This window comes from Paramisgurnus dabryanus, chromosome 14 (assembly GCF_030506205.2).
Source record: "Paramisgurnus dabryanus chromosome 14, PD_genome_1.1, whole genome shotgun sequence".
NCBI classification, from domain to species: Eukaryota; Metazoa; Chordata; class Actinopteri; order Cypriniformes; family Cobitidae; genus Paramisgurnus; species Paramisgurnus dabryanus.
Genome location: NC_133350.1, coordinates 22378738 through 22405319, shown reverse-complemented (window position 1 = coordinate 22405319; position 26582 = coordinate 22378738). Strand labels below are relative to the sequence as shown.

General features: G+C 39.3%; 1 protein-coding gene across 6 annotated transcripts in view; it reads left to right on the top strand.

Annotated features, from left to right (window-relative positions):
• Positions 1 to 26013, top strand: part of ect2 (epithelial cell transforming 2) — a 32971-nt gene extending 6958 nt beyond the window's left edge. For 3 of the 6 annotated variants that reach the window (XM_065241565.1, XM_065241567.1, XM_065241564.1), the window contains 22 exons: positions 1037 to 1219; positions 2149 to 2238; positions 2328 to 2438; positions 6099 to 6172; positions 6523 to 6653; positions 6998 to 7113; positions 7350 to 7412; positions 8650 to 8872; positions 9907 to 10031; positions 11540 to 11659; positions 11746 to 11814; positions 11916 to 12026; positions 12386 to 12482; positions 13278 to 13359; positions 13440 to 13518; positions 13976 to 14095; positions 16458 to 16596; positions 17247 to 17401; positions 18026 to 18133; positions 18334 to 18474; positions 21165 to 21475; positions 25142 to 26013. In XM_065241565.1, the coding sequence (XP_065097637.1) occupies positions 1037 to 1219; positions 2149 to 2238; positions 2328 to 2438; positions 6099 to 6172; positions 6523 to 6653; positions 6998 to 7113; positions 7350 to 7412; positions 8650 to 8872; positions 9907 to 10031; positions 11540 to 11659; positions 11746 to 11814; positions 11916 to 12026; positions 12386 to 12482; positions 13278 to 13359; positions 13440 to 13518; positions 13976 to 14095; positions 16458 to 16596; positions 17247 to 17401; positions 18026 to 18133; positions 18334 to 18474; positions 21165 to 21464 (2637 nt within the window). In that variant the 3' untranslated portion in view covers positions 21465 to 21475; positions 25142 to 26013. Of the gene's footprint in view, positions 1 to 1036; positions 1220 to 2148; positions 2239 to 2327; positions 2439 to 6098; positions 6173 to 6522; positions 6654 to 6997; positions 7114 to 7349; positions 7413 to 8649; positions 8873 to 9416; positions 9534 to 9906; positions 10032 to 11539; positions 11660 to 11745; positions 11815 to 11915; positions 12027 to 12385; positions 12483 to 13277; positions 13360 to 13439; positions 13519 to 13975; positions 14096 to 16457; positions 16597 to 17246; positions 17402 to 18025; positions 18134 to 18333; positions 18475 to 21164; positions 21476 to 25141 lie in introns of all 6 variants that reach the window. The other 3 variants (XM_065241569.1, XM_065241568.1, XM_065241570.1) reach the window with 2 other exon arrangements.
• The last annotated feature ends 569 nt before the right edge of the window (positions 26014 to 26582 follow it).

Here is a 26582-nt window from a genome sequence, read left to right as displayed (position 1 = left end):
AAACTTACTCACATGGTGGTCTGGACTAAGTTCTAACAACGTCATCTAATTTGTTGTGTGTTTGTCCAACAGGTGGTCTCTAATTCATTGAATTAAGAATAATAACGGCACATTTACACCGGGTGAAAGAGTTAATGCTTCTCATTTACCCTTACCAGTTGGCGTCATGCGTTGCTCAACTGAATTGTGGATCCGTCAACATCACGTCACTGCGAATGACACGTCACAAACATTTCTAAACTTTTTAAGTGCCAGCGCATGCGTCAGCTAATCATATTGCTGGTTATTTATGCAAATAACCTAGTGCGAGCCAGCCAATTACGTTTATGCAAGACCGGAAACGTGTTGTGGCTACTGATGGCCATGCGTCAATCAAGCCTTCCGCATTAATGCTTTTGCCCCGTGTGAATGTACCAAAAATGATTTAATCTTTCAGTGATTAACCCTTTTATTAAATTTATTTATTTTGTCTTTAATTTGAATTTATTTATACTGAGGTAAGTCTACAAAACTAACTAAATCTAAATTTATGATTTACTCACAGTAAACATCATAAGGGGTCGATCACACCAGACACATTCGTGCTTTCCATCTTTCTGTGCTTTTAGTTTTTTGTACATGTGTCATGTTTTTGTGTCTTGCTGTTATTTTGTGTAAAATATTATCTCATTTTTTTAAAGTGATAGTTTTACTGTCGTTGTCAAGTTGAATATATATATATGCCCGGTAGGCACCTGCATTCTTCTTCATTGTTCTTCATTGTGTTGCGCTGTTGACTTTCAAATCCAAGAATGTGTACTGTGTGAACCGTTTCAAATATGATGTATTTGTGTGTGTTTAACAAACTACACATGATAAATGACTAATGTCTTTCTCTAATGTCACCAAACACTTTAGCCTCTTTCCAATCCCTCAAGCAAATCTCTGCATATCCGAGATTCCCTTTCTTTGCTGATCACAAACCAAACCAATGTATTTCTTCGTATTTGTGTCATTAATTCTCCACCGCTTTACTCATGCATTTGCTTTTCGTCAGGATATAAACACCCCTTGTATCAAGACTGACAATGTCCGAGAATTTGGCGATGGCGAGAATTGCGAGTTTGAGAGCGTGTTCGTGCTGAATGACTTCCAGGCTCCAGAATACAGCTACTTGTACAAGAATGACAACCGTATCCTCGGGCCTCCGGCGGTGATGTACTGCGCCAGCAAAGGAGAGGTGAGACCTAAAATAAAACAACACAAGTGCACAAAGCCTTCTCGTGGGGTTTTCACCTCTGGGCAATAAAATAGCTTGATACCACTATATGGCACAATTCAGCACCTGTTTGCGGTCGCAGGTCGAGCGAAGGCCTGTTGAAATAAAGTTGTCCTTTCAAGTGCAACGGGTTTGTAAGCAGGTTTTATAGCGCTGGGAAAGCCTGAAAAATGTAGCTGGCTTATCTGAGCATACGCAGGAGTGTCTGCTTGACTCCCTCCGATATTCCAGAGCAAGATGAACACTTGACTTGCCAGCGATCGTGTGGGACAGGAAGATTAAGTCGGACAGGCACAAGAATACAGATACAGCTACAATACTCCAGGGCTTGTCTTATTGTATTAAATCTTGGATTTTACAGTATGGTTGCAATAGTGAAGACATAAAAATGTGTCTGATTTGTGCTTTTTTCATGTTATACTTTTTCTTTAAGGCTAGAGGTTATGTTAGTATAAAGTTTCTTGCAATAGTGACTCACTTTAAAGGCGGGGTGCATGATCTCTGAAAGCCAGTGTTGACATTTGAATCACATAAACAAACACGCCCCTACCACAATAGAATCTGGACCTTTTTTTGATAGACCCGCCCCACACATACGCAACCCAGCCAATGATGTCGGTTAGTAGACACGCCCCTTACTTATGATTGGCTACAAGTGTGTTTTGGTAGCCCGACTCCCTTTTCTAAAGTTTTTTTTTTTTTTTTTCAAAAGTCCTGCACCCCGCCTTTAATAGTCTATTTTTGCTACTGTAGCTTTAAGTACTCAATATGTAACTTATCTGAATGCTCATTTTTGCTGTCTGTTTTCAATGTGCATGGTTGGAATTGTTTTGATTGATTTTTTGGTATTAATAAAATAATCTATGTTCATCCCTTCTTTTCTTCCATAGCCTTTGCCATTTTCCTCCAGGCCTCTTTACTCTATGACCATGCTGAACTTATCTCTGTGCTTCACTGGTTTTCGTAGAAAAGAGGAAGTTGTAAGTTTAAAACTTCAACTCATCCAACACCAAAAATGAGCCATAGTGTCAAAGTCAGATTTGCTCTTATTAAATGCCTTTTTCCTCAGGTTAACTTGGTCAATTTGGTCCATCACATGGGCGGCACAATCCGAAAAGACTTTGACAGTGCTAAAGTTACACACCTCATCGCCCATTCGACACATGGTGAAAAGTACAGGGTCTGTATCCACACACACACACACACACACACACACACACACACACATCAGCCTCCAACACCTCAGATTTTTGTGCGGTGTAGTGAATCATCAGAAAAAAAGATTTGAAGTTCAAAACCTTTGACTGGTGCTGACGAATGGGATTCTGTCCTTATTCTTATTGGTCTTACATTTTACATTTTTATATTAAAGAAATAGTTCATAACCAAATGAAAGTTCTCTCAAAATGTTCCCAGGTGCCCTCTCTTTTTCAGTTGAACACCATCAAATCATTTTATATTAAAATGCCATCATGTTATCTTCTGATATAGGAATCAAAACGGTGAAGCTTCAAAAAGCACATACATCCATGATTAAAGTAGACTCCAGTGGGTTAAATGTGTCCTCAGAACTGAAATGATACGTTTGAGAGAGAAAACAAATATTACACAACAAAAAGTATTTACAATGCACCTGTGAGCATCACAGAAAAAGAGCTGTAGCAGCGAGTCTATGCGGCATCCATACATAATATCTATGGCTCAAACTCGTACTGATCCAGTCGTTCAGCTGTGTTGATGTGATTAGTTACAGGTTTGTGATGTAGGAAACCGAGGCAATTTCAAACCACTGAGCAATGGTGGTAAATGATGATTTGCACATGGTTTGACCTAAAGCATATTAAAAACACAACATTAGCACTATTCGGACGGGATTAGTTTTCCAAACAATTTGAGTTTCAACGTGTCCACCAGGACGTCTGTGATTTTATGTACCGATTCGGACGGGATTAAAATGATGCAGGCTATTCCAGAGATGGGAGTGTCTGTTTCATGCATTTGGGCATTGCAGAAGAGCACATGCTCTGGATACGCGTGTTTGTAATGTTTAATATTTTGCTTTAAATGTAAAATTATGACAGAATGTAATTTATTAATTTAATTTTAACAAATCAAAATAAAATATACAAATCCAACTTAAGTAAGGTTAGCCTACGTGTTTTATATAACTGTCTGCTTATAATAAACCCAAAGAAATGAAGAAAAATGATTCATAACAATTTATTATCTTTATTAATTAACATTACCATTCCGGAGTTGAACAACTTTGAACGTTTCTGAACGTTACTGATATTACAGTGACCAGTCTTAACAGTGTTTGATATTCAGCACGTCTTGATTTAATTATTTTATTTTGCCGTATGCGAAAAAACATCTATATCTGAATGAATGGGACTACAAGGAAATACAATATACGCGCATTAGTAAGACCTTACGGCAGATCACGTTGGCCAAAACACGAAAATTAACTGCGTTTTCAAAAGATATTGCGGGCAAACACAGACATTTGCATCCGGACGGGATTAACTTTCTCAGAGGGCCTCTGAGTTCGGCGAAAAACAGTAGGTAAATTGCTCTGGAAATCTTACGGAGGTCGTCAGAGAACAACACAGACATGGCCGACTCGGATGGGATTAACTCTTTCACCGCCAGCGTTTTAAAAAAAAGTTGCCAGCCAGCGCCAGCGTTTTTCATGATTTTCACCAAAGTTTAATGCCTTCCAGAAAATGTTCTTCTTTAAATATATAAACATACAATATACCAAATGAAAGAACAGACCCTCTGCTTTCAAACAAAAAAAAAAACGTTTCATCCTACCTTTAGTGGTTCTTTTGCAATCAGCTTTTGAATATGGGTAGGTTTTTGCAAAAACACCATATTTTGAGCAAAAAGCAGAGATAATTCCATTTTTATGACGGACTTTTCATAGAGATCCCATTCAGAGCGATCTTTAAAACAGACACGGACATGCAGCAGCTTGCCATAGGGCAATACTTCCGTTTTAAAAAGTTGCGGAAGGGCGCCACCTGGTGGATAATAGCGGTATTGCGGAAAGACGGAAAATCTCGTCATTGGCTGGGAAGCGCTTTCTCTTAATTGACGAGATATCTCGTCAATGGCGGGGAAAGAGTTAAAAACACAGAGGACCTCTGAGAAGCACGATTTTCTCAGAGGTCCCCCTGTAAAACGAATCCCGTCCGAATAGGGTTATTGACATTTATTACACGGCTCTCTGGAATGCTTGATTCTGATTGGTCAGTTGAGACATTTGCAGGTTCGTTCTTTTCAAATAATAACCGCTCCAAAATAATAACGCATAGCCGGACTACTTGCACGAGTAAAATCGCTCCGCGCCAATAAAGATCAATAAAGATTACTGTCTGTTTGGCGCCATCTTGTGACAAACACTCGACAACCACGACAAGACACAGAGAGCTTACTGAGACTGAACTTGACAAAATAGAGCATGACAGCTACGAAGCCAACACACACAAAAATACAGAATGGGCATTAAAACTTCTCAAAGACTGGCTAAAAGAGAAAAAATGGAGACAGACAAGTATGAAGCAGAGGATCTTAATAAGGTATTACGAAAGTTTCGCGGAAGGATAAAAATGTTAATTTAAAACAAATATGCCAATAAAATGTTTCAAATTCATATTCATATCCAGTTTTTTTCTTATGTGGCAAGTAGCCGTGTAATAAGCGGGATAATGTAGAGGCAGCCGGTAGTTATTGGGAAATAAGCCCCTTCAGTGTGATACAAGACCCTCCGCTTCGCGTCGGGTCCTGATCACACTGTCGGGGCTTATTTCCCAATAACTACCGGCTGCCTCTACATTATCCCTTACATAAACAACAATTTAAAAACTTGATTTTCGCTAAAGCTAAAATTTCACATATGTACTCTGGGGACACCAAAGATTTATTTTACATCTTAAAAAGTCTTGTGAAATGTCCCTTTTTTAGCAGGTTTGAATCGAAAGTATTTGAGGAACGTATAATATTTGCCGAGAGCATTCGGTTAAAGGTGCAGTGTGTAATTTTTAGTAAGATCTCTTGACAGAAATGCTACATAATATACAAAACTATATTATCAGGGGTGTATAAAGACCTTTCATAATAAGCCGTTGGGTGTTTATTATATTAGAATGAGACGTTTTTATCTACATATACAGAGGGTCTCCTTACATGGAAGTCGCTATTTTGTGCCGCCATGTTACTACAGAAGCCCTTAATGGACAAACTTTTTTTACTTGGTTGTCTCTGATGACGTTTGTCTGGTGGCGGCTACCGTGTGATTAAAAAACGAGGGGTAAGCAGTGGACTGAGCCATTGAATTATTCACCAGCACTTCACCACTAGATGCAGCTAAAATTTACACACTGCACCTTTAATATCATAATCTCGTTTCTGACGGAGGTGGCATTTAGTGGCTTTTGCACCTGAGCTTTTTAAATATTAATTTGTATCTTGTTGATAAAGGAAGTTATATATCTGGTATATTATGAGTAAAAGTTAATTATATGAGATTTTTCCTTATTTGGTGAACTACTCCTTTAGTTAAATTGTCTAGTGGTGTCCATGTTCCTCACGGTTCCTCAAACCCCAGGTGTGCTCTCCGTAACATCTCTGCTGTCCGTCGCTGACATGCGATTGTTATTTAGGGGAGGATTTGATTAAAACTGTTCTCCTGTATCTCTTCTCACAGCAGGATAAATCGGGTTGAATCATTCATTTGTTTCACATGCATAATGCATCGAGCAGGGTTTGGTAGAGGTATATTCCCTTCACATGCTATTGACTTTATTCCTCTCTCTCTCTCTCTCTTTCTTTCTAGTTGGCAGTGTGCATGGGCACACCCATCCTCACCCCTGAGTGGATACACAAGGCATGGGAGCACAGAAATGACATGTAAGATTGTGTTATGAAGCGAAAAAATACCCCATGCGTCAATCCCCCTGACTGTGTGAGTGTAGAGGAGTAAAAGCTGTGACTGATGAGGCCGGAAAGTCCAGCCGCTGGAGCTCAAATGAAACGAGCCCCTTCTGTATTTTAAGCCACGCTTGTGTATTTTCCCACCACGCGCGGGTTTTGACATTTTCCACACATGCATCGAACATTTAATCTGACCTTTCACATTAATAACCTGACATTCTGGACTGCATGTTGACGGATGTTTTTAAACGTGTGTTTTGAAACCCCTGCACCACATGTAAGTGTTGGCACTGTTGTGTATCTGACTACACCTTTTTTTGTTTCAGCAATTTCCATGCAAACAATGAGAGCTTTCGCACCGAGTTTAAAGTACCCCCTTTCCAGGACTGTGTGCTGAGCTTTCTGGGCTTCTCAGAGGAGGACAAAACCAACATGGAGGAGAGGACGCAGAAACATGGTACTATTGAAGTCACGTTTAGACAGGCATACATAATGTACCAAAAATATAATGTTTCAACGGCACACTTTATGCAGATTGCACTTTCATAGACTGACTAACTGTTAAGTTCCTAAGACGGCAGGGTGTCATATTTGTCATTTTAGTTTTTAGAAGGGTGCTCATGGCCACCCCATTTTTGGTCAATATGCGCACTTTTACTAAGTGTGGCATGTTTAGGGTGCCATTTGGGATATGACCTATTAACCAAAGTCTGTTTACTGTGAGATGCATCTAACCCCAGCAAATGACCCTTGACCTCTGCTTGAGTGAAATTTTTAAAGGAGTGTGTTTGGTTTGTACAGGTGGCCGGGTTCAGCCGGTGGGTGATGAAAGATGCACACACTTGGTGGTTGAAGAGAACTCCATTAAGGAATTGCCCTTTACACCCTCGAAAAGACTCTATGTAGTGAAGCAGGAGGTATGAACTTGTGTGACACCATAATAACAGTGTATAAAAATATACTCTGGTCCTGAAAAGTGGTTATGTGTTGAGTTCTGCAGGTTTCCTAAGCTTTACTTGGTTTTTTAGTGTTTTTCAAAGAGTTTTGGCAAATGTGAATTGTGATCATAGATGCATGAGTGTTTATGTTGTTAATGAAGGTTTCAGTGTTGTGCTTTTCTCATTTTCTCTCTCGTTCTGTCTTTTTTGCGCAGTGGTTTTGGGGAAGTATACAGATGGATGCCCGTGCTGGGGAATCAATGTACTCTTATGAAAAGGTATGGTGCTAAACATGAGTCTATTATGTCATTGCAAATATTATTTTATTACATTTGAAATCCACTTTTACAAGGTGTTTGGACATAAATGTGTGTTTGCATTGTGTAAACAAAAAAATCAATCCTCTCCTTTTTTAATCCTCATTAAACCAAAGCAGTCTCATAAGACATGCTGTTTTGATTTTCTTGTTAATGTGATGTCACACTGATTAAGTCCCGCCCACTTCCTCTGTTCGACTGGTTAATTTTACTCAAAAGCCTTTGTAAATGTGTTTTTACTATTGTCTCAGACTGTGTTCACAGTAATCATATCAATTGTTAACTAAAAGCCCTCTTTGTATGTTGATAAGGGAGTGAGAAGCATTAGCTCATTTGCATTTAAAGGTATACACACAAAAAAGCGTTTTTTTGCTCCCACCCATAAAAGGGCATTTTGGACATGCTGTAACAAGTGACCTGTTTTGAGTTTAAATTTCTGATACATTCTGGACACACATGAGACTTACAATATATTAAATCTTGTAAAAATGTCCATAATAGGTGTCCTTTAAAGGGACATTCCACTTTTTTTTTTTAAATATGCCCATATTTGGAATCCATTCAGCTGATCTCCAGGTCTGGCGCTAGCACTTTTAGCATAGCTTCGCACAATCCACTGAATCTGATTAGACCATTAGCATCGTGCTAAAAAATAACCAAAGAGTTTTGATATTTTTCCTATTTATAACTTCACTCTTCTGTAGTTACATCGTGTACTAAGAACGACAGAAAATTAAAAGTTGTGATTTTCTCGGCAGATATGGCTTGGAACTATACTCTCAAACTGGCGTAATAATATGTGACTTTGTTGATGTAACATGGCTGCAGCAGGCGTAGTGATATTATGCACTGCCTGAAAATAGTCCCCTGCTATTGTAAGTAACCACAATTTAACTACAGAAGAGTCATGTTTTAAATAGGAAAAATATCGAAACACTTCGGTTACTTTTTAGCGCAATGCTAATGGTCTAATCAGATTCAATGGATTTTGCTAAGCTATGCTAAAAGTGTTACCGCCAGACCCGGAGATCAGCTGAATGGATTCCAAAATGCTAAGAATAAAATATTTAATTATAGGGAAGCTGGAAAATTTGCATATTTTCAAAAAAAGTGGAGTGTCCCTTTAAAGAATCATAATATAGTGGTTGTCAGGTCACTCATTGCTGTTGTCTATGTACTGTTTTCTGTTCCCCTTAAGCCGGAGAGCCCCGCAATGAAGAAGGCCGTCTCTCTGCTTTCTCTCACGACACCCACCAGTGGCAGAAAGCGTCGCCGTCTCAGGGAAACATTGGCTCAACTGACTAAAGAGACAGAGATTTCCCCTTTTCCCCCTCGCAAGAGACCTTCGGCAGAACATTCGCTCTCCATGGGTTCCCTGCTGGACATTTCCAACACACCTGACACCTGCAAATCCAGTGGAGGTGAAATGAACGGTCTTGCATGTCATGTGACTTAAGCATCCAATTAACACCATGCAGGGTGATAGAAATTTAATGAACACACCACCCATACTGCATAATAGATCTCTGAAGTTACAGGTTTGGTCAATCTGCGTGGGCAGCAATTGTTTCCCGATCTTGAGAGATCCACAGATGACTCGAATTTAAAATTAACATAAGATAATAGTACAGTACCAAAATAAGCATATAAGTATGCAATACATGCTAAACTTTTATTACTTCTCCATCTATTATGCGTTTGTTTTTAACTTGCAATGGATGTATGCAATGCTGAATTTAGCAATGTGTCTTAAATAGCCTCAAAATGCTCCCTTGGTAGATAGCTCAGTAAGTTTAAAGCATATGTGATGGCCAGCCACAACCCGATTGGTTGAGAAATTTGTGTGACAGAGTTTAATTCAAAAGACTGATCTCGGGGGTCCACACTGACCACACGCAGGGCTGAGATGAACCCGGAAAGCTGTCAGGGTTGGTTTTAGATGAGTGAGGTCGCTGTCTTTTCCAGAACGGAAGTGCAGGAGAAGCAGCGCTAGGTGGAGGAGTGTGAGGAAGAATAGGAAAGAGGAAGATGGGCAACGACTGCGCACCAGCACTCCTGTGTGCAGCCAGGAACAGCAGACAGGTGACATCCATGTGACTTCAGGCTAGCTGTCAATAGCATGAAACCCCTTTAAGAAAAGAAAAACTTTAGTGACAATAAAACTGAAGGGTTTTAGTAAGGGAAAATAAATTCTGTATTTTGGAATTTCCTACAGAAATATTTCGGATAGGTTTCCAGACAGGTTTGCCTAAACCCTTCCTTTAGTCAACATAATTCCTATGTTTATATTTTTACCAGTCCATTTCCTTTGAATTCCTCCATCATTCCCTTACGCTATACACATTTATATCAGGATTTCATATGAAATAACAGTAGAGGAAAAAGGGGCGGAGCATATCTGAGAGTAAGAAGTAACAGTCTGTGATTTTGTTTTTGGTCTGCCGGTCTGTTTCAGACAATTCCAAAGCTCCCAAGAGCTCAACTCCTTCCTTGCCCAAGCAGTCCGCACGATGGCAGGTCTCCAAAGAGCTGTACCAAACCGAGAGCAACTACGTTGATATCCTGGCCACGGTTCTGCAGGTTTGTGTTTTTCATGCTCCTTCTCTTTATTTACGCACAGAACAAGTGTCAAGCCATCGTGTCCGTCTAAAGTTTTATCAGATTGAGCCAGTGCCTCTGACCAGTAGAAAGACAATAAATTAGATTCGGACACCAGTACCATGGACATTTGAGATTTGCTTCACACCTCTACATGCGGCGCTCATTCAAACACCCACGATGTCCTGTGTCTGTGCGGTTTGAAAAGGCCAAAATCAGAACCCAACAAATTTCACTGAATAGTGGAGTCAGATCAGTTCATCCGCTTGTGCTTCACGGCCTGACCTTTCCGTTTCGCTCCATTGGCTTTTGGTGAAGTTTGTTGAGTAGCTGTCAGGCAGAGGTCTGCCCAGGACTGACTTTTCTGTCCTGCTTCTGCCAGTCTCATTCCACGCCCGCTCGCTTCTGAGGATTTTTACTTCCATGCGCTGTTGTTTATTTTCCTCAAAAGAATTTGAGTCAAAAATGGCATGGAGACGACTCCTTTATTAAAGGCTATTTTTGTCATTGTCAGTACCGTAAAATGAAATACGAGAACATTAATACTGCCGTTTTAATGGTGTCTCTGATTTAATCTTCAGGAGCGAAGAAGTGTTAGTTCATTTCATATCTGTCAATCATTGTCTTCTCTCTGCATGGGATTTTTATATAAATAAATGTTTTTGTTAAAGGTGCAACAAGGTGTGTAACGTATAAAAGGATCTTTTGACAGAAATGCAATATAATTTACATAACAATATTATCAGTTGTGTATAGACGGTTTCATCGGACGCACGTGAGCTGACACGATACACGTCTGGATCCGAACTTTACTTCCGGTTTCGTTTTTTTTAATGGTCTGACTAGTTGCTAAATTGATCTCTTGAACAAATGCCTCGTCGAAAATAACAAATGTTTTGGTTTCCTAGGTAATCTATGTGTTGTTTTTTTGCTTGTTATATAAATAAACTACATTTAAAGAACTTTGTTGTTATTTATTCTTCGTGGAGTTTACCGGAAGTTAAGTGCGGACCACGACAGTCGCTTGTTTATGTTGTGAAACTGTCTATAAAGACCTTCGGAATTGAACTGTATTGTTTTTATTACCTTAAAATGAGCTGTTTTATCTACATAAACCACAGGTCCCCTTACATGAAAGTCGCCATTTTCATCGACATGTTTTTACAGTAGCCCTAAACGGACATAACGGATTGTAACTAAATGTTGATTCTTGCAATGCAAATGATAAAATTTTGTAAACAGATTATTTTGAAGTATTTACATTTTTACAAGGACCATTTTGACTAGATTTGATAGCATTTGATTGCATTAATATGAAGTTATGAAAGTGATGTGATGACTAATCTGAGATCTGCACAAAATGTTTTTGGCCCTGTAGGGACATGCTGTGAAATTTTGGACCTCTTTGGTCAAAACCCACTCCATTAGAGTGTCTCTTGTGTCCGTCCAAGCTCAGCAAGCCACTTTCTTTTGTTCACCTCTTCTTTCAGCTCTTCAAATACCCGCTGGAGAAAGAGGGACAGGTGGGCGGCCCGATCCTGGCTCAGGAGGAGATCAAGACGATCTTTGGCAGTATTCCTGACATCTATGAAGTGCACACCAGAATAAAGGTGAGCAATAACCTCTCCTGAACGTTCAGTAAAGGCTGAACAATGACCGGGTTGAATGCGTTTCGCTGATGAATGTACTTTGACAGGCGGATCTGGAGCGGTTGGTGATGAACTGGTCAGAAGAGCGGAGCGTTGGAGACATTATCCTGAAATATGTGAGTGTGATGAAGCTTTGAACTCGACTCCTCCAGCTCTGAGCTCGTATCACAGTCAATGGCAGCTTTGTGATCTCTCTTTTTTTTTCTTTAACTCTCAGTCTAAAGATCTAGTGAAGGCTTACCCGCCATTTGTCAACTTCTTTGAGATGAGCAAAGAGACCATAGTGAAATGTGAGAGGCTGAAGCCAAGGTTTCATGCGTTCCTGAAGGTACCGTCATCTGTTTTTAGTAGTGAGTTTTACCGATTTTAGATCAGTGAGGTAGCCACATATCCGTCAGGAGGATTATTTCTTTTTAAAGAATGTTCTTGGTTCTGTACAAATTTTGTCAGGCTTTCAATTTTCACAGTATATTTGTTATTTATGACATTTATGACAATGGATACAATGCCTGTAAGTGGATGATCTGTTAGTTTAGGCTGAATCTAAGTATGGGCTTTCCAGAGTGAATTTTGTAATAAATAGTGTGTAAAGTTATCTTGTATACAGGCACTGTGTGCACATCTACAGCTTCTGTTGTGTGGATGCTTGTGTTCAGTCTTTGTTTGTGTGTTATATTTTGTTGACAGATTAACCAGTCTAAACCCGAATGTGGCCGGCAGACCCTTGTCGAGCTTTTGATCCGTCCTGTGCAGAGACTGCCGAGTGTAGCTCTCCTGCTCAATGGTAACACACAAACACATTTACATCGTTGAATGAAGCATAGGCTGCGTCTGAAAACTAAATTGTTGCCTCGCTGCTTTATGTTTCATTGACTTGGGCACCATGAAGGTAGTTCTGGGAAAAGCATTCAGACAGCCTTCATAGGCAGCATAATGAAATTCTGTTCGAAATATTAAAAAAAAGAGCGACTTTTTGATGACCAATCCCATATTTGAAAACTGCAATACTAATTTGTCACTAGAAATGCAATCAAAAGTTGTAAAAAGTAAAAATGTAACCTTATTTACCCTTATTTGCGGTCTACCTGCTTTCTTGGCCGCTATTTTTTTTTCCCGAACTTGACCAGGCTCGACCAATCACATTCCCTGAAATGCTATGCTAATGGTCTAATAAGATTCAATAGATTATGCTATGTATGCTAAAATGGTACCGCCAGACCTGGAGATCAGCTGAATGGATTCCAAAATGGTTAAAATCTAATGTTGTACTCTAGGGGAGCTGGAAAATGAGCATATTTTTCAAAAAAGTGGAGTGTTCCTTTAATATCGAACTTTATACAGACTTTAAAATACAGTTTTGTGTGAATTATTATATTTAGGCCTTAAGCATACATAGCATGTTTGTCGAATTTGACGTCTGTTCATACTAAAATGTTTAAAATCTAAAACCGAATCTGTGTCAACTTTAATGTGAAGTGTAATGTCATGTACACTTGTTTTATCTTGTTGATTTGAATGATTTTATGCGTGACCCCTGGCATGAGAAGATAAGATTCAGAATGGATTTTGTTCTTTTTAGATATTAAGAAACACACGGCAGATGACAACCCTGATAAAGTCACACTAGAAAAAGCCATCGAGTCTCTAAAGGAAGTGATGACGTGAGTCCTGTGATAAAAGCCTACAGTACAGTCTGTTTAGTCTGGAGTTTCTTTAGTGATCTCTCTTAAAATCTTCACAGCCACATAAATGAGGACAAGAGGAAAACAGAAGGCCAGAAGCAGATCTTCGATGTCGTTTATGAAGTGGACGGCTGCCCTGTAAGTTAAATTTCACTATCTCTGTAACAGGAACAGTTCACCCCAAACACATAAAATCTTTATTTATTTACGTATTACTTATTCACTCTCCTGCGGTTTAACAATCTTCTCCATACAATTAAACTATGTGGAGGCCAGGCGCTTACAGAGCAGGAGAAATAAATATTAAGCTATAAAAGTTCACGTTTATGATGTTACGAAACATAAGCATATTAATGACCGTGATGTTTCCATGTCAGTGCCTGACGTGATGAACTAAACAACATGATCCAAGACATCACTTTGAGGTCTTATCCGAATGCGTCTTTCAGACTCAGAGACTGAAAATACAGCAGTCTGTTAGAGACTTTATAAATGGCCGAGTGAGATTACACTTGACTGACCCCTCACCTGTCCGAAATTCATATACAGTCAACTTGTGAGGGTAGAAATTGATCTGTGTGTGTGTGTGTTGCAGGCCAATCTGTTGTCGTCACACCGCAGTCTGGTTCACAGGGTAGAGACCATCGCATTGGGAGATAAACCATGTGACAAAGGAGAACATGTTACACTGTTTCTCTTTAATGACTGTCTGGAGGTAAAGCTCTTTTATTACGGATGTTTTGAAAATATTTATGCTTTATAGCTGGGTATATTACATCATCTTTATCGTGTCTGTTCTTAAAAATGATCTATTGGGTTTAAAGGAAAGAAAAATCACCTCAAGAGAAGAATTTAGTCCTTAAATCTAACTTGTGTTAAATAAGCTTTACCACCCGGTTTCACTGACAGGGCTTAAAGGGGACACATACCATGTTTAAGTGCTATAATTGGGTCCCCAGTGCTTGTATCAACCTAGGAAATGTGAAAAAGAAAAACCCAGTAACTTAGTTTTGGTCTGCAAGCATGTGAAAATTTGATAATAGAAATTTGTCTCCCCTTGTGATGTCAGAAGGGGATTTTAATATAATTATACCGCCCCTTAATCTGAAATATCCAACCACAGCACTGCCATTTAGTGCAAAGATGAAAAATAATTGACAGCACGATTGAGTTTCAATTTCAACAAACCACCATCATGGCAATCAGTGTTTGCATTTCATCAACTCATTTGCATTTTATAGGACACACCCCAAAATGGCACGTTTTTGTTCGCACCTACAAAGTGTCAATTTGAACATGTTGTAATAAATTATCTGTGGGGTATTTTGAGCTAAAATTTACATATGTACTCTGGGGACAACAAAGATTTATTTTACATCTTAAAAAAGTCTTGTGAAATGTCCCCTTTAAGGCTAGTCCTAGACTAAAACACATCAGTTCTTAGAAAAGGACATCACTGGGTGTGTATCTTGAGACAAATCAATGGCATATTTTAAGGCATGCATATAAAAGATGCTTAAAAATCTTAACGTATGCCTAGTCTGGGCTTTTGTTAAGCCTTGTCTGTGAAACCAGGCCAAAATGTATTAATGTTATTGGGAAAATGTAATGAATGCTTGGACATTTTATTAAATCAAAGCTTTTGTTGAAAATGACACGTGTACTAATGAGAAGTTTCATTTTTGAAAGCAAAGCTTATACTTCTGAAAAACAATGCTTTTTGAAGGTTTAGCTGTCATTTAATTGCTAAGTTCCACCAAACTTTTATGCGTATACGAGGGTCTGTGTACAGTGGGCGCTGATGCACCTACAGGAGAATATAGTGTGTAGCCCCCCAATAATTGTATGGTATTCGGACATTGGCAGAGTTTTTTTTAAAGGGGACAGAGAATGAAAAACCATTTTAACCTTGTCTTTGTTGAATAATGGTCTACCCACATTCACAAACATACAAAAAGTGCTAGACATGCTAAACATCTCAGTCTCATAGAAATTCCTCATGTCAGCCAGAAAACAGCCCAATCTGAAAAACTGATGCTTATGACATCACATGCATCTCACCGCTCCTCCACTTTAAAATAATTGGCTAAATTTTTTGTGTGGCAGCAAAGTCAGCCAGTCAGTAATAAGATTGCAAGTTAAGCCAGTAGGGGGAGCCAAATAGGTGCAAAACCACTTGTTTAAAATCCCCCACCCTAATAGAGCTATCTGAGAGAGGTTTTTAGGAAGCTTCTAAGGCATTACAGACCCAAACAAAAACATTTTTTTGTCTACATGTCACATCACAGAACAAGGATAAATACCCCGTTCAATCATTCTATGTCACCTTTAAATACATTTAGCTTTAACTTCCTTACCTCAAATGCCTTCCTTTTAGTCCCTCAAACTGTTCAGTTCATAGGCGATGGTACTGTTAAAGAATAATTATTATTTTAAAACAATTTCTGCATGCACAATCTGCGCTTGCCGATTTGACTCTGGTCTGTTTCCCCAATTAGCGAAGGGATGCGTTTAAGCTCTTTTGGAAAGGTTTACTCGTGTATGTGCCGCCACACGGCTGTGATCTTCTTTGTCCACTGCTGGAAATGGCTTAGTAATGAATCCAGGGAAAGGAAAGCCTCGGTGTGATCAATTATTCATTTTGCAAGGTCCTCTGTATGCATATGCTGTATCGTCTCTGCGTTACACATTTCATCTCTTCTACGCACCCAGGGACTTCCCACTGTTCTGCTTTAAAGTCTCCCTGTAGTCAATAATTTTATCTCTTAAAACTCATCTTTGAGCATCATAATGGCATATATAACAGTTTTACCTGTCACAGTCATTTCCTCATGCTTTAAAAACAGATATAACCTCGTCTCATTTAGCATACATAGCATACATCTATACATGTGTTTAATTATTCCCCACCTCCACTCACGTAGATATATATGTAAATAGATGATACATTCGACAGTTTCAGACATGTAACTGTCAAGTTCGGTTTCACACAATGCACACATTGATCAAGTGTGTTGATATGATTGGTTACATTTCTGCATTATGACTGGAACTTGCATGTGTTTTTTTGTATTCAGATTGCCAGGAAGCGGCACAAGGTGATAACCACGTTCCGCAGTCCGTTGGGGCAGACGCGCCCACCCGCCCAGCTCAAACACATAACCCTGATGCCGCTGTCTCAAATCAGGAGAGTCCTTGACATCCAGGACTCAGAGGGTGAGAGCAATGGGACCACTTGGCATTGTGCATCCCACCTAGGGCACTCTTGCATGTTTTATTTTATGCATCTTGTCAAACTTCTCATAATTAGATTATGGGGCGGTTTCTCGGACAAGGTTTAGATTAATCCAAGATTAGGCCTTGGATATATTGGGACAGTTTTTACACGCATACATGGCAATGATATATGTTAAAGGCAGGATGCATGAATTTTGAAAAACACTGGAAAAGAGAGTCCGGCCGAGTACCAAAACTCATTGTAGACAATCATCAGTAAGGGGCATGTCTACTAACCAACATCATTGCCTGGGTTGCGTATATGTGGGGCGGGTCTATCAAAAGAAGGTCCAGATTCTATGTTTGTTTAGGTGATTTCAAATATTAACATTGGCTTTCAGAGATCATGCACCTCGCCTTTAAGAAATATCAGCGCAAGATGTTTCCAAATTAAGGCAGCCCAAACAAGCATTTTAGTCTGGGACTAGGATAAGCCCTGTCCGGGAAACCCACCTCTATAAGATTTAAGCCTGGATTTGACACAGGGTCACATTTGATCCATATCCCTGTATTCGGGCGTAACAATCACAAAGTTGATTTACAGGAACATTTTGTTTATGTGTGATTGTTGTCCATGTTTCTCCTCTCAGACTGTCAAAACGCCTTCGCCCTGGTGGTTCGTCCTCCTACAGAACAGGAAAACTTGTTATTCAGCTTCCAACTAACAGCTGAAGACACCCTCAAATCTGCCTGGCTCAAGACACTTTGTCGTCAAGTGGCCAATACGATTTGTCGAGCTGACGCGGTGAGCGGACACACACATACATGCACCGAAACATAGTCAGTTCCTCCTCAGATCATCCCCCTTAGGTCTGAAACTGAACACAATTATTTATTTTATTGGCTTGCCTTTCTTTTTATTGTGGCTATAAATTAGGTTTGTGTGGGCCTTTTGCTGTTGGCTAATCCTATTAGCGGGTCCTGTGTGGTTTAAACGGGAAGGCAGATTAATGTAATTAGGAAAGGAATTGTACTTGAACTTTACACTTCAGACGCAGACGTCTTTATCTTTACGCCGCAGAACCGCAGGTCACTCTCACAGATGCGCCGTTACGGCCCGGCCCTGCCAAACCGGCGCATGTAATTGGCCAGGGCAGACAGATGTATGTATTTCCCTTTATAATTAAACAAGAAGAACTGAACCCTGCAGCTAAATGTGTTTTGGCCCAAGCTGTAGTTAGTGGACCATCCATGAGGTGGCGACGTATGCACACGTCGTTCACAGAGACGCACATCCACATTGGCTCAATGCTCCTCTGAATATCAAGAAGCCCCAGCTGTTTGGAAGGCCGGAGAGCAGTGCTCCTCTTTGCATTTTGACAGGCCGGCAGTATCGCCGTGTATTTATTAAATTTTCTGTCTCAAACAGGAAGATCTAATTCAGTACACCGAACCTGAATCCGTCCAAGTGAGCACAAAGGACATGGACAGCACGCTGAGCCGAGCATCCAGGGCTATCAAAAAGACGTCAAAGAAGGTAGGAGAAGATCTGCAAACGTGCTAAATTGGATACGTCAGGCATGCAAATTCTTCTCGGCTTGTTGCCCGCAGTGCTTCAGAATGACATCATGAAGTAGTTTCTTTTTAGATCTGAACACAATGTTTTCTGTAAAATTTGAAATTGGATTTCATGCTGGACAAGAATACAATGTGTCATAGATTGAGTTTGTTTTTAAGGTCACTCGGGCTTTCTCCTTCACCAAGACCCCTAAGCGTGTGCTTCAGAGAGCATTTTTGGCCAATGGTACACCGGATGAGAAGAGTCCAGGCCTTGATGGCGGTCACATGGGGCGAATGGGAAGCAGCTCCACACTGGCGGTAAGTGTCTCTCTACCCCTCCCTCTATCTCTCTCTTTTTTAAGTATCCACCCTGTTTTATGTTCAGATCTAAACACAAGACCTTTTATCCTGAATTTTATCGAAACTCCTGAAGTCTTATTTTCACCCATGAACCATCCATGGCATGATAAAGCAGCAAGTGTTATGTAAGCGTTATATCTGCTCCATGTAAATGTTTTTAACCAGCTGTAGTCATGACAGGCAAAATTAATTTTTGGGGTCACTTGCTTTGCATATCGGTTACATTTTGTGCGAAATTTCTGAATCTCTCCAGTAAGGGGGTAATAAAAAGATTAAAACTGAAGCATTCTCGTCATACATTTGGTTGATACAAAATTACAGGTGGATTTCAATGCATCTTTTCTGCTCTTAGCCTGCTGTGTGTAATTTTATGGCATTTACATCTTCTGTTTATAATTGGAGACCAGTATTAATAGTTGACACATTTATTAGAGGTCGACTGATATGAGTTTTTTGATGGCCGATGCCCATATTAATAAAGAAATGGCTGCTATTTAAAATGTATAATTATAATAACTAAGAAACATACAAACAATTAGTGAAACTAAATAAACATTTATTTTGCATATATTGCAATATTCACTTAATAAAAAAAGTAATGAGGTTAAATAATTACTCTAGTTCCTTAATATTAACAAATATAAATTGCATCAAGTTACTTTACTCAGTAAGAGGTTGTTTCACTTAAAGTTATAAAATATATTATTAGACCAAAAAAGTTCTTCTGATTTGTCTTTGTAAAAACAATATAAAAACACACGACAAATGCATAGGGTAAGTTTTATATTTGCTTGGATAGAGGCATGTAGCATCAAAACAGAACCATGTCTTGTATATGGAGACAGAATGATCTCAGTAATAATTCATGCAAAAACACGATGTGCACACGCGTAGCCAAATTTAAATGCATGAAACCTAATTCACGTGCACTATATCTATCTATCTATCTATCTATCTATATATATATATATATCTATATATATATCTATATATATATATATATATATATGATTGGCTAATGAGTACGAGTGACCCACGTTGGAGTGACCCACGTTGGAGAAGCTCGCTGCCAGGAAAGTCATTTGTACATTTGCGAATTGTGTTTTTTGTTTGTGAAATGTATTTTATTAAAATGTTTTTTTCATTTTGTGCATGTGAATCGTTTTTTGTGTATATATATACTTTGTGCACGTGAATTATGTTTCATGCGTGTGAATTTGGCTATGCGTGTGTGCATTGTGTTTTTTGCGTGAATTATTATTATTATTATTGAGATCATTCTGGCTCCATACTTGTCCTCCTCACACACACGCACGCACAGCTTTCTTTCTGGGCTTCGAGTGACGCTGGTTTTTGAGTGCAAGGGGATTTGTTTCAGTTTGTTGTCACCAGTTGTAGTTACCGCTGGGCTGCAGATGTGACACCTCACGTTTGAGTGAGACTTTTGCTGCATCCCGGACGCAGAGTGTTACACACAATATCACGTGTAAAACTGAATGATGATTAGTTATCTTACCATCTTATGACTTCGTGCGACACCGCATGTGCTGGTCGGCGTGTAGCTCAGGGTGATTTAAAAGCATATGAAACAGTTCGCTTTCGGGTTGCTTTTGCAGTGCTTTGGTGACATGTGCCAACCGGTCTGTGGGTCGCTGCATGGGCTGGAGTGTTTATCTTGGAACTCGACGCTAATCCGCTAACGTGACCCAACTAGAGAATCTATCTGCCAAACGGAAAGATTTATCGTCTAATGCCGATAAAAAAGTCAAAATATTGGCCTTGGCAATATATCAGTCGACTACTAATATCTATTGACAGCTGTAGTTATTGCGAGATGAAGAGAGAGGCATTTAGAGGCACATATGAAGAGCTCAAATGCAAAAACCGTTAAGTACGTTCGATTGCATTTTTATTGGACTCCTAATCGATTCTGAAAGTGGTACTTCTGATTGGCGTGGGGCCGGGATTAAGCAGATTTGAAGTGGAAGTATTTGATGAGCGTATAATACGTACCAAGAGCATTGGGTTAACACCATTATCTCATTTTTGACTGAGGTGGCATTTAGTGGCTTTTGCATCTGAGCTCCTCATGCAATTTTTTTATTCTTTATAAGCCAGTCGATTTCAGTATCCAGACTGTTTCTTATTTAATCAATGTGAATTGTCTTCAGTTATTTTCTGTAGAATTACAGTGAAGTGACATTTACAAAAACACATCAATCATGCAGTCACATCGCTTGTTTAATCTCTCGTCCTGCAATAATAGTTTCAATATACATTTAAAATACTTTTCATGCCATTTATTTAGATAAATGCAGAAATAACTTGACTCATGCACCCGTTCTGCAGCTCCTATAGCATCATAGATGTCGCTCTGGCTTTGCTCTATTTGAAAAGGGATATTTTTATACCTTTTCATTAAGGTGATTCATGCACTGCTAAATATTTGAGAAATCCCTGCTTCTGCAACCAGATCACACTCAAATTTTTCACTTCCGATTTCAATTTCAAAGTGAGTGATCGTGAGGCTGAAGCACTTTGCTGCTTGATGAACGGACAGCAGGGGATGAGGTTAATGCGCTCTCTCTCTCTCTCTCTCTCTCTTTTTCTCTCTCTCTCTTTCTCTCTCTCTATCCATTTGAGTGTAGATGTCTCGTTCTGCCTCTACATTCAGTCTGACTGGCTCTATTAAAAGTGCAGTGGTTCAGCGGTCAAACTCTCTGGATCATGCCCCACGGCCCAGAGTCCCCATGTGCGTTCGTACACCCTGTAGTCCGGAGAGGGCTTGTGAACCGGCACCTCCCGAGACCCAGCCAAGACCCTCCATCCTCTCGCTGCCAGCGCCCGAGCCCATAGCTCAGCCTGGGCGACAGTGCAGAGAGATGCTGGCACCTCCACAGCCGCGACACAGGCTCCCCGGGTCCCCGCGGAGGGAGACCCTCCTCTAGGACCCTTAAAAGTGAGCACTGCAGTTCTGCCTCTCTGACTTACTAACTCTCACCTGGGGATGGTGTCAGACTAACTCACTTTCTCACGGCTGGGCTATGGTGGCACTCGTTTCTGATCAGAGGCTTTGGTAAAATGAAATTTCACCCCCCCCCCCAAAAAAAACATTTTTTTCTTTGTTTACGTTTATAGTAGTTGTCTTTCGTTTTTGTTATTTGGAGCTGGACAGTTTTTGTAAGATATTTACGTTTTTTTTTTTTAGATTGGGGTGAACTTTCTTTTTAACACAGACCTCGGATTATTTACAAACGGTGATGTGTGACAGATGGTGTTAGGTGATCCGATCTCAGGTGGTTTTATAGTTCCACAATTCTGGATATAATGAAGATGTGGGTTCTCAAATAAAGACGTAATTGGTTCTCTGACGCCTTAGGTGAAAGGTGTGGTGTTTTCCATCAATCTTGTATTTTTACTGTGATACTCTTACGAGATCAGGATGACATGATCTACGAGCGTGAAAGCTGTAAAGTAGCTGATGACGGTGATATAATCTCTTCCCTTTTAATTTGATCCCGTAAAATGGCATCTGTACACGTGTGTGTATGGCACGGCGCATAGTTTTAATGTTTAGTTTATGCCATAAATACGCAATTCATCAAATTGTCTTTTTTAGTTTTATTTGCTATTGGCTGCTTATTGATTCAAAACCCTCCATGGCAACGTAAGGCCACCTTAATTCATATTAAGCAATGCCAAGTAATAAGATTATGCTTGGGTTTGTGACAGAGAAGCTGTAGCGGGGCGCAGAATAAATGGGGTTTGTGGTTTGCTAACCTCTTAATCACTCTCACCATGTCTGTTTCGAGGGATGAATACAGTATCATCCTCTGTGTGTAGGTGCTGGTGGTGGTTGTAAAGGGTAAAGGCTTAACTAAGGTTGACTGTGCATTCTTACCCGCATGAGCTTGTAAAGCCAATATCATTAACATGGATTTTCTCTCTTTGGATTTTTCACCTCTGGAATATAGTTGCACAGAAACCTGCTAAACTCTGGCTTTTGTGAAAAGACTTCAAACTAGCATATAAAACATCTTCAAAAGACTTAAAAATGTTTAAATGAAACACAGGATTTGATGCCTAATCTGAAATTGAGCTGCAATTCTGTGAACTCCAGGAGGACTGGGCGGTATGATGATATAGATGTCATGATCAGTGTTGGGCTAGTTACTCAAGAAATATATATTAGAAAGATATATTAATCATTACTAGTTACTCCTTTAAAAAGGTAAATGGTAAATGGTAAATGGACTGCATTTATATAGCGCTTTTAACAGACCTATGGCCATCCAAAGCGCTGTACATGTTGCCTCACATTCACCCATTCACTCACACATTCATACACCGACGGCAGTGTCAGCCATGCAAGGCGCCATCCAGCTCGTCGGGAGCAGCTGGGGTTAGGTGCCTTGCTCAAGGACACCTCGACACTTGGTCCAGTGGAGCCGGGGATCGAACCACCAACCTTCCGGTTTGTAGACAACCTACATGAACCACTGAGCCACTGCCGCCCCATAAAGGGATAGTTAATTTACCTATTCGACACAGCCAACAGTAATTCGTTACAAAACTATTTACATTACTTTTCAAATAAACCCACAAAAATGTGTCTGTGAATCCATTTAAAAAGTGTAATATATGAAGAGTTTGGTTCCAAAACGCAATAAATCCATTTTAACTAATTTCGGTAAAAATGTGTTTTCTATACCAAGAAAGTGAGATGAAAATCAATTTTCTGTTTCAAACTTTCACATAGCATCTTTAGGTTATAATAACAAAAAAAATTCAAATTTAACATTTGATTTTAAAGAAAGATTTATTATAAAAACTGATTATTTTTACCGCAAAATGCAGGTTTTTTTTTCAAAATGCTATAAATCTATTGAATCAATATATAAATGTGCATTCATCTTTGCCATGTTATATTAATTTAGTTGACTAGTTGTATACACCGATTAAAAATAGGGCTGCACGATGTGAGAAAAAGTTGTGATGTGTGGTGACATTGTTTAATGTTGCAATGACGATGTAAGTTGCGATAAATATTTTATATTTTTTCATGTTTTAGGGGCCATTCACATGTCGCACCTAAAAACGCGTGGAAAACGCTAGACACGTAGGTTATTGAGACATGACCTGCACGCTGCACTTGTGTCATTCTGAAAAGTTACAATGTTTTTGTACAGCCTGTAAAAAACGAGCGCGTCGCACCGCGTGCGAGTCGCGACGTGGCGCTTCCAGAGCGCACATACTGCGCAACTACATTTGAAATGATGAACTTGAGCACGCAATAGACGCAACATGTGAATCACCGCTTCCACAGTACCTGTGTTTGCGGCGTCATCTCTCCAAAATAATTCCATGATATAGCTGAAGTGCTGTTCCTTTTCACCACAAGGTCTTTGTCTGACAACACATTTTCCTCACTCTTCTCTCCTTCCTCCGCCATAGTTTTTGCTAACAGGCACAGCGTCACAATTGACACCTCACAAATCAATCTGAGCGTAGCTGACTTGGGGTTCCCCTGATTGGCCTAATAGCATGAACGCGCAAACCATGTCTTCAGGACTAAACGTGATAGATCAAACGTTATTACATGCGCTTACCGTTTTCCCTTCATTCATCGTGCCAAGGCTGTCTGTTGCGATGTGTTCATCGCGTGAGTTCATATCGCGATGACGATGAAAATTCGATGTATCGTTCAGCCCTAATTAAAAAATAAACATTAATGGCATTAATCAAAACTCTTACTTTGTCATATTAAGAACACTGTCATTGCTGCTGTTATCCTTGGGACGTCGCCGCTGAACGTTTTTGACAGCGATCAGCTGTAAAATGTTTTTGTCGTGCTCGTTTTCGTTGACTTAGAGTAAAATAATGGAAAGTTTTTCATATGATCCCCTGGGGTCAATGTGTTAGCATGACAGAAGCTTGATGCTGTCGTGTGAGAACAAGCAACAGCCGGCACTTTTTCTTCGCCCAAGTGTCTCTCACATAAATTATTCGAATTTGATGGCTTACATTTCTTACCCGCCTCAGAAAACCACCACAGGTTTATCAATGCCATCGAACGTATTATTTTGTTTTTGTTTGTTTGTTGATCACGAAGTAGAAAGTAGATGAAGAAAACTATGATTCCGTGTGCATTCGACGCGCCGCCATTGTTTACAATGTGTTGAATGGTGCGCTGTGATTGGTAAAGTGGATTTATTGCATTCTGCAGAGAAGGAAGACTGGCGTTTATCGCGTTTTAAGAAAAAAGGAGAAAAGATGACAGAATAACACGGCGGATATCGCATTTTGCGTAAAATGAAGAATTTACTTGTTAATACTGACCTGATACCATACTGATTATATACTAAAATGATGTTTATGGTGTTTTGGAAGCAAACTCTTCATAAATACCAACCTAACATGTTGGCAGAATGAAAAGGAGCTATCTGGTGACGTTGAAAGTACTATTCTTACAAATATTTTTAGCCATTAGTTACACTACCAGTTAGCAGGGAAAGTAATATTATTACAGTAACAAGTTACTGCCCATCACTGGTCATGATACAGTTTAAACCAGTAATAACCATAAAGCTTTTCTTTCTTCTCAATATTTTCTCTGTTTTTGCAGGCGATGCATTCCCCATCCATGATCAACCTGTCCTCTGCTTTCGAGAGGAAGTACCACACCTTCAGTCGATCCTCAACCCACTTGTTTTAAACATTTAAGTGACCTTATTTTCCGTTCACTACAGTATTAGAAATGACCTTCTTCACAATGGTACCGTGTCTGCCTCCCCTCTCCCGTGCAACTCACCGAATGAAGGATGTCAGTGTCTGAGCACATTTAATGAACAGATAAAGATACATTAATAACTGACTTTTTATTAAAGAGGTAGACTTTTTTCATTCAATTATTAACCACTCAGAGTATTTCTTCAATGTTTTATAAGTTAGGCCCTTATTTAAACTAATCTAGTTTCCAGCTTTTATAAAGCTATAGACATCTGTACTTTAAATTTAAGTAGCAAATGCATACAGAGCTGCCATGGTGTAAAACACGACCTTGAACTTTTGCTTACTTTTTAGAAGTGATTTTAAATGTTGATTTTGGGAGGGGTGTCGGTTTCCTAAAATGCAAAAAGAGTCTTGTGCGTAGTTTGGCGTATTTATTCTCCAGAATCACCTTTATATGTAGTTCATGGAAATCCTGTAACTCTTCTCTCAGTCTTTATTTATGTGTAAATATTGCATTGTTGTTCTTTGTGATTTGTGTCACTAATAATTGTTTGTCTTGAATTGGTTGTGCCTGTTGTAGTCTCTGCACTTATGTCAACAAACATTTACTCATGTGTAAAGCAAATTTCATTTCTTTTTCTGTTAAGGGGATTGACATAAGCGCTTTGATAAATGCAGATTTGTTTGGAGAGGGCTGATTTTGTTATTTCTCGGACTACTATTAAAGGTGACTTCATTTATTCTTTATCAATAAAAGAAGCATAAAGCCTACATTGTGTACTAGTCTTTTTGTTTGAAACTTGTGTATCATATCATATGTGGCTCCAGAATGAAATGCATAATGTCAAATATCACTTCTATTGATTATTTTCAAGAAATAGTTGACTCAAAATAATTAGGTTATTTACTCATCCTAGTGTAGTTTCAAACCCTTAGTCTACATTTACACAACATAGACCAGCGCTTCCCAAACTGGGGGATGCGAGATGGTGCTGATGGTTTTATGTCATTTTATAAAATACATTTATTTATCATAAATTCTGTGTAATTAATCCTCATTTAATATGTTTTGTATAATTGAAATTCTAAGTTTGAGATCATGATTTTATGTCATGAAGTTTCTTAGGAGGGGCTGTAAAGTAATGCACCATACACGGGGGTGTATATGCCAAAAAGATTGAGACATACCACTGATGTGGACAATGATGTAGTCAAAAAACTGAGAAGTTTTACCTTTGTGTTTTTGAAAAAATGAACATGCACACAACCAAAGATCCATGACTAAAAACGCTGTATTACATTTGCAAGGCCAGTAGATGGCGATGCTACTTTGT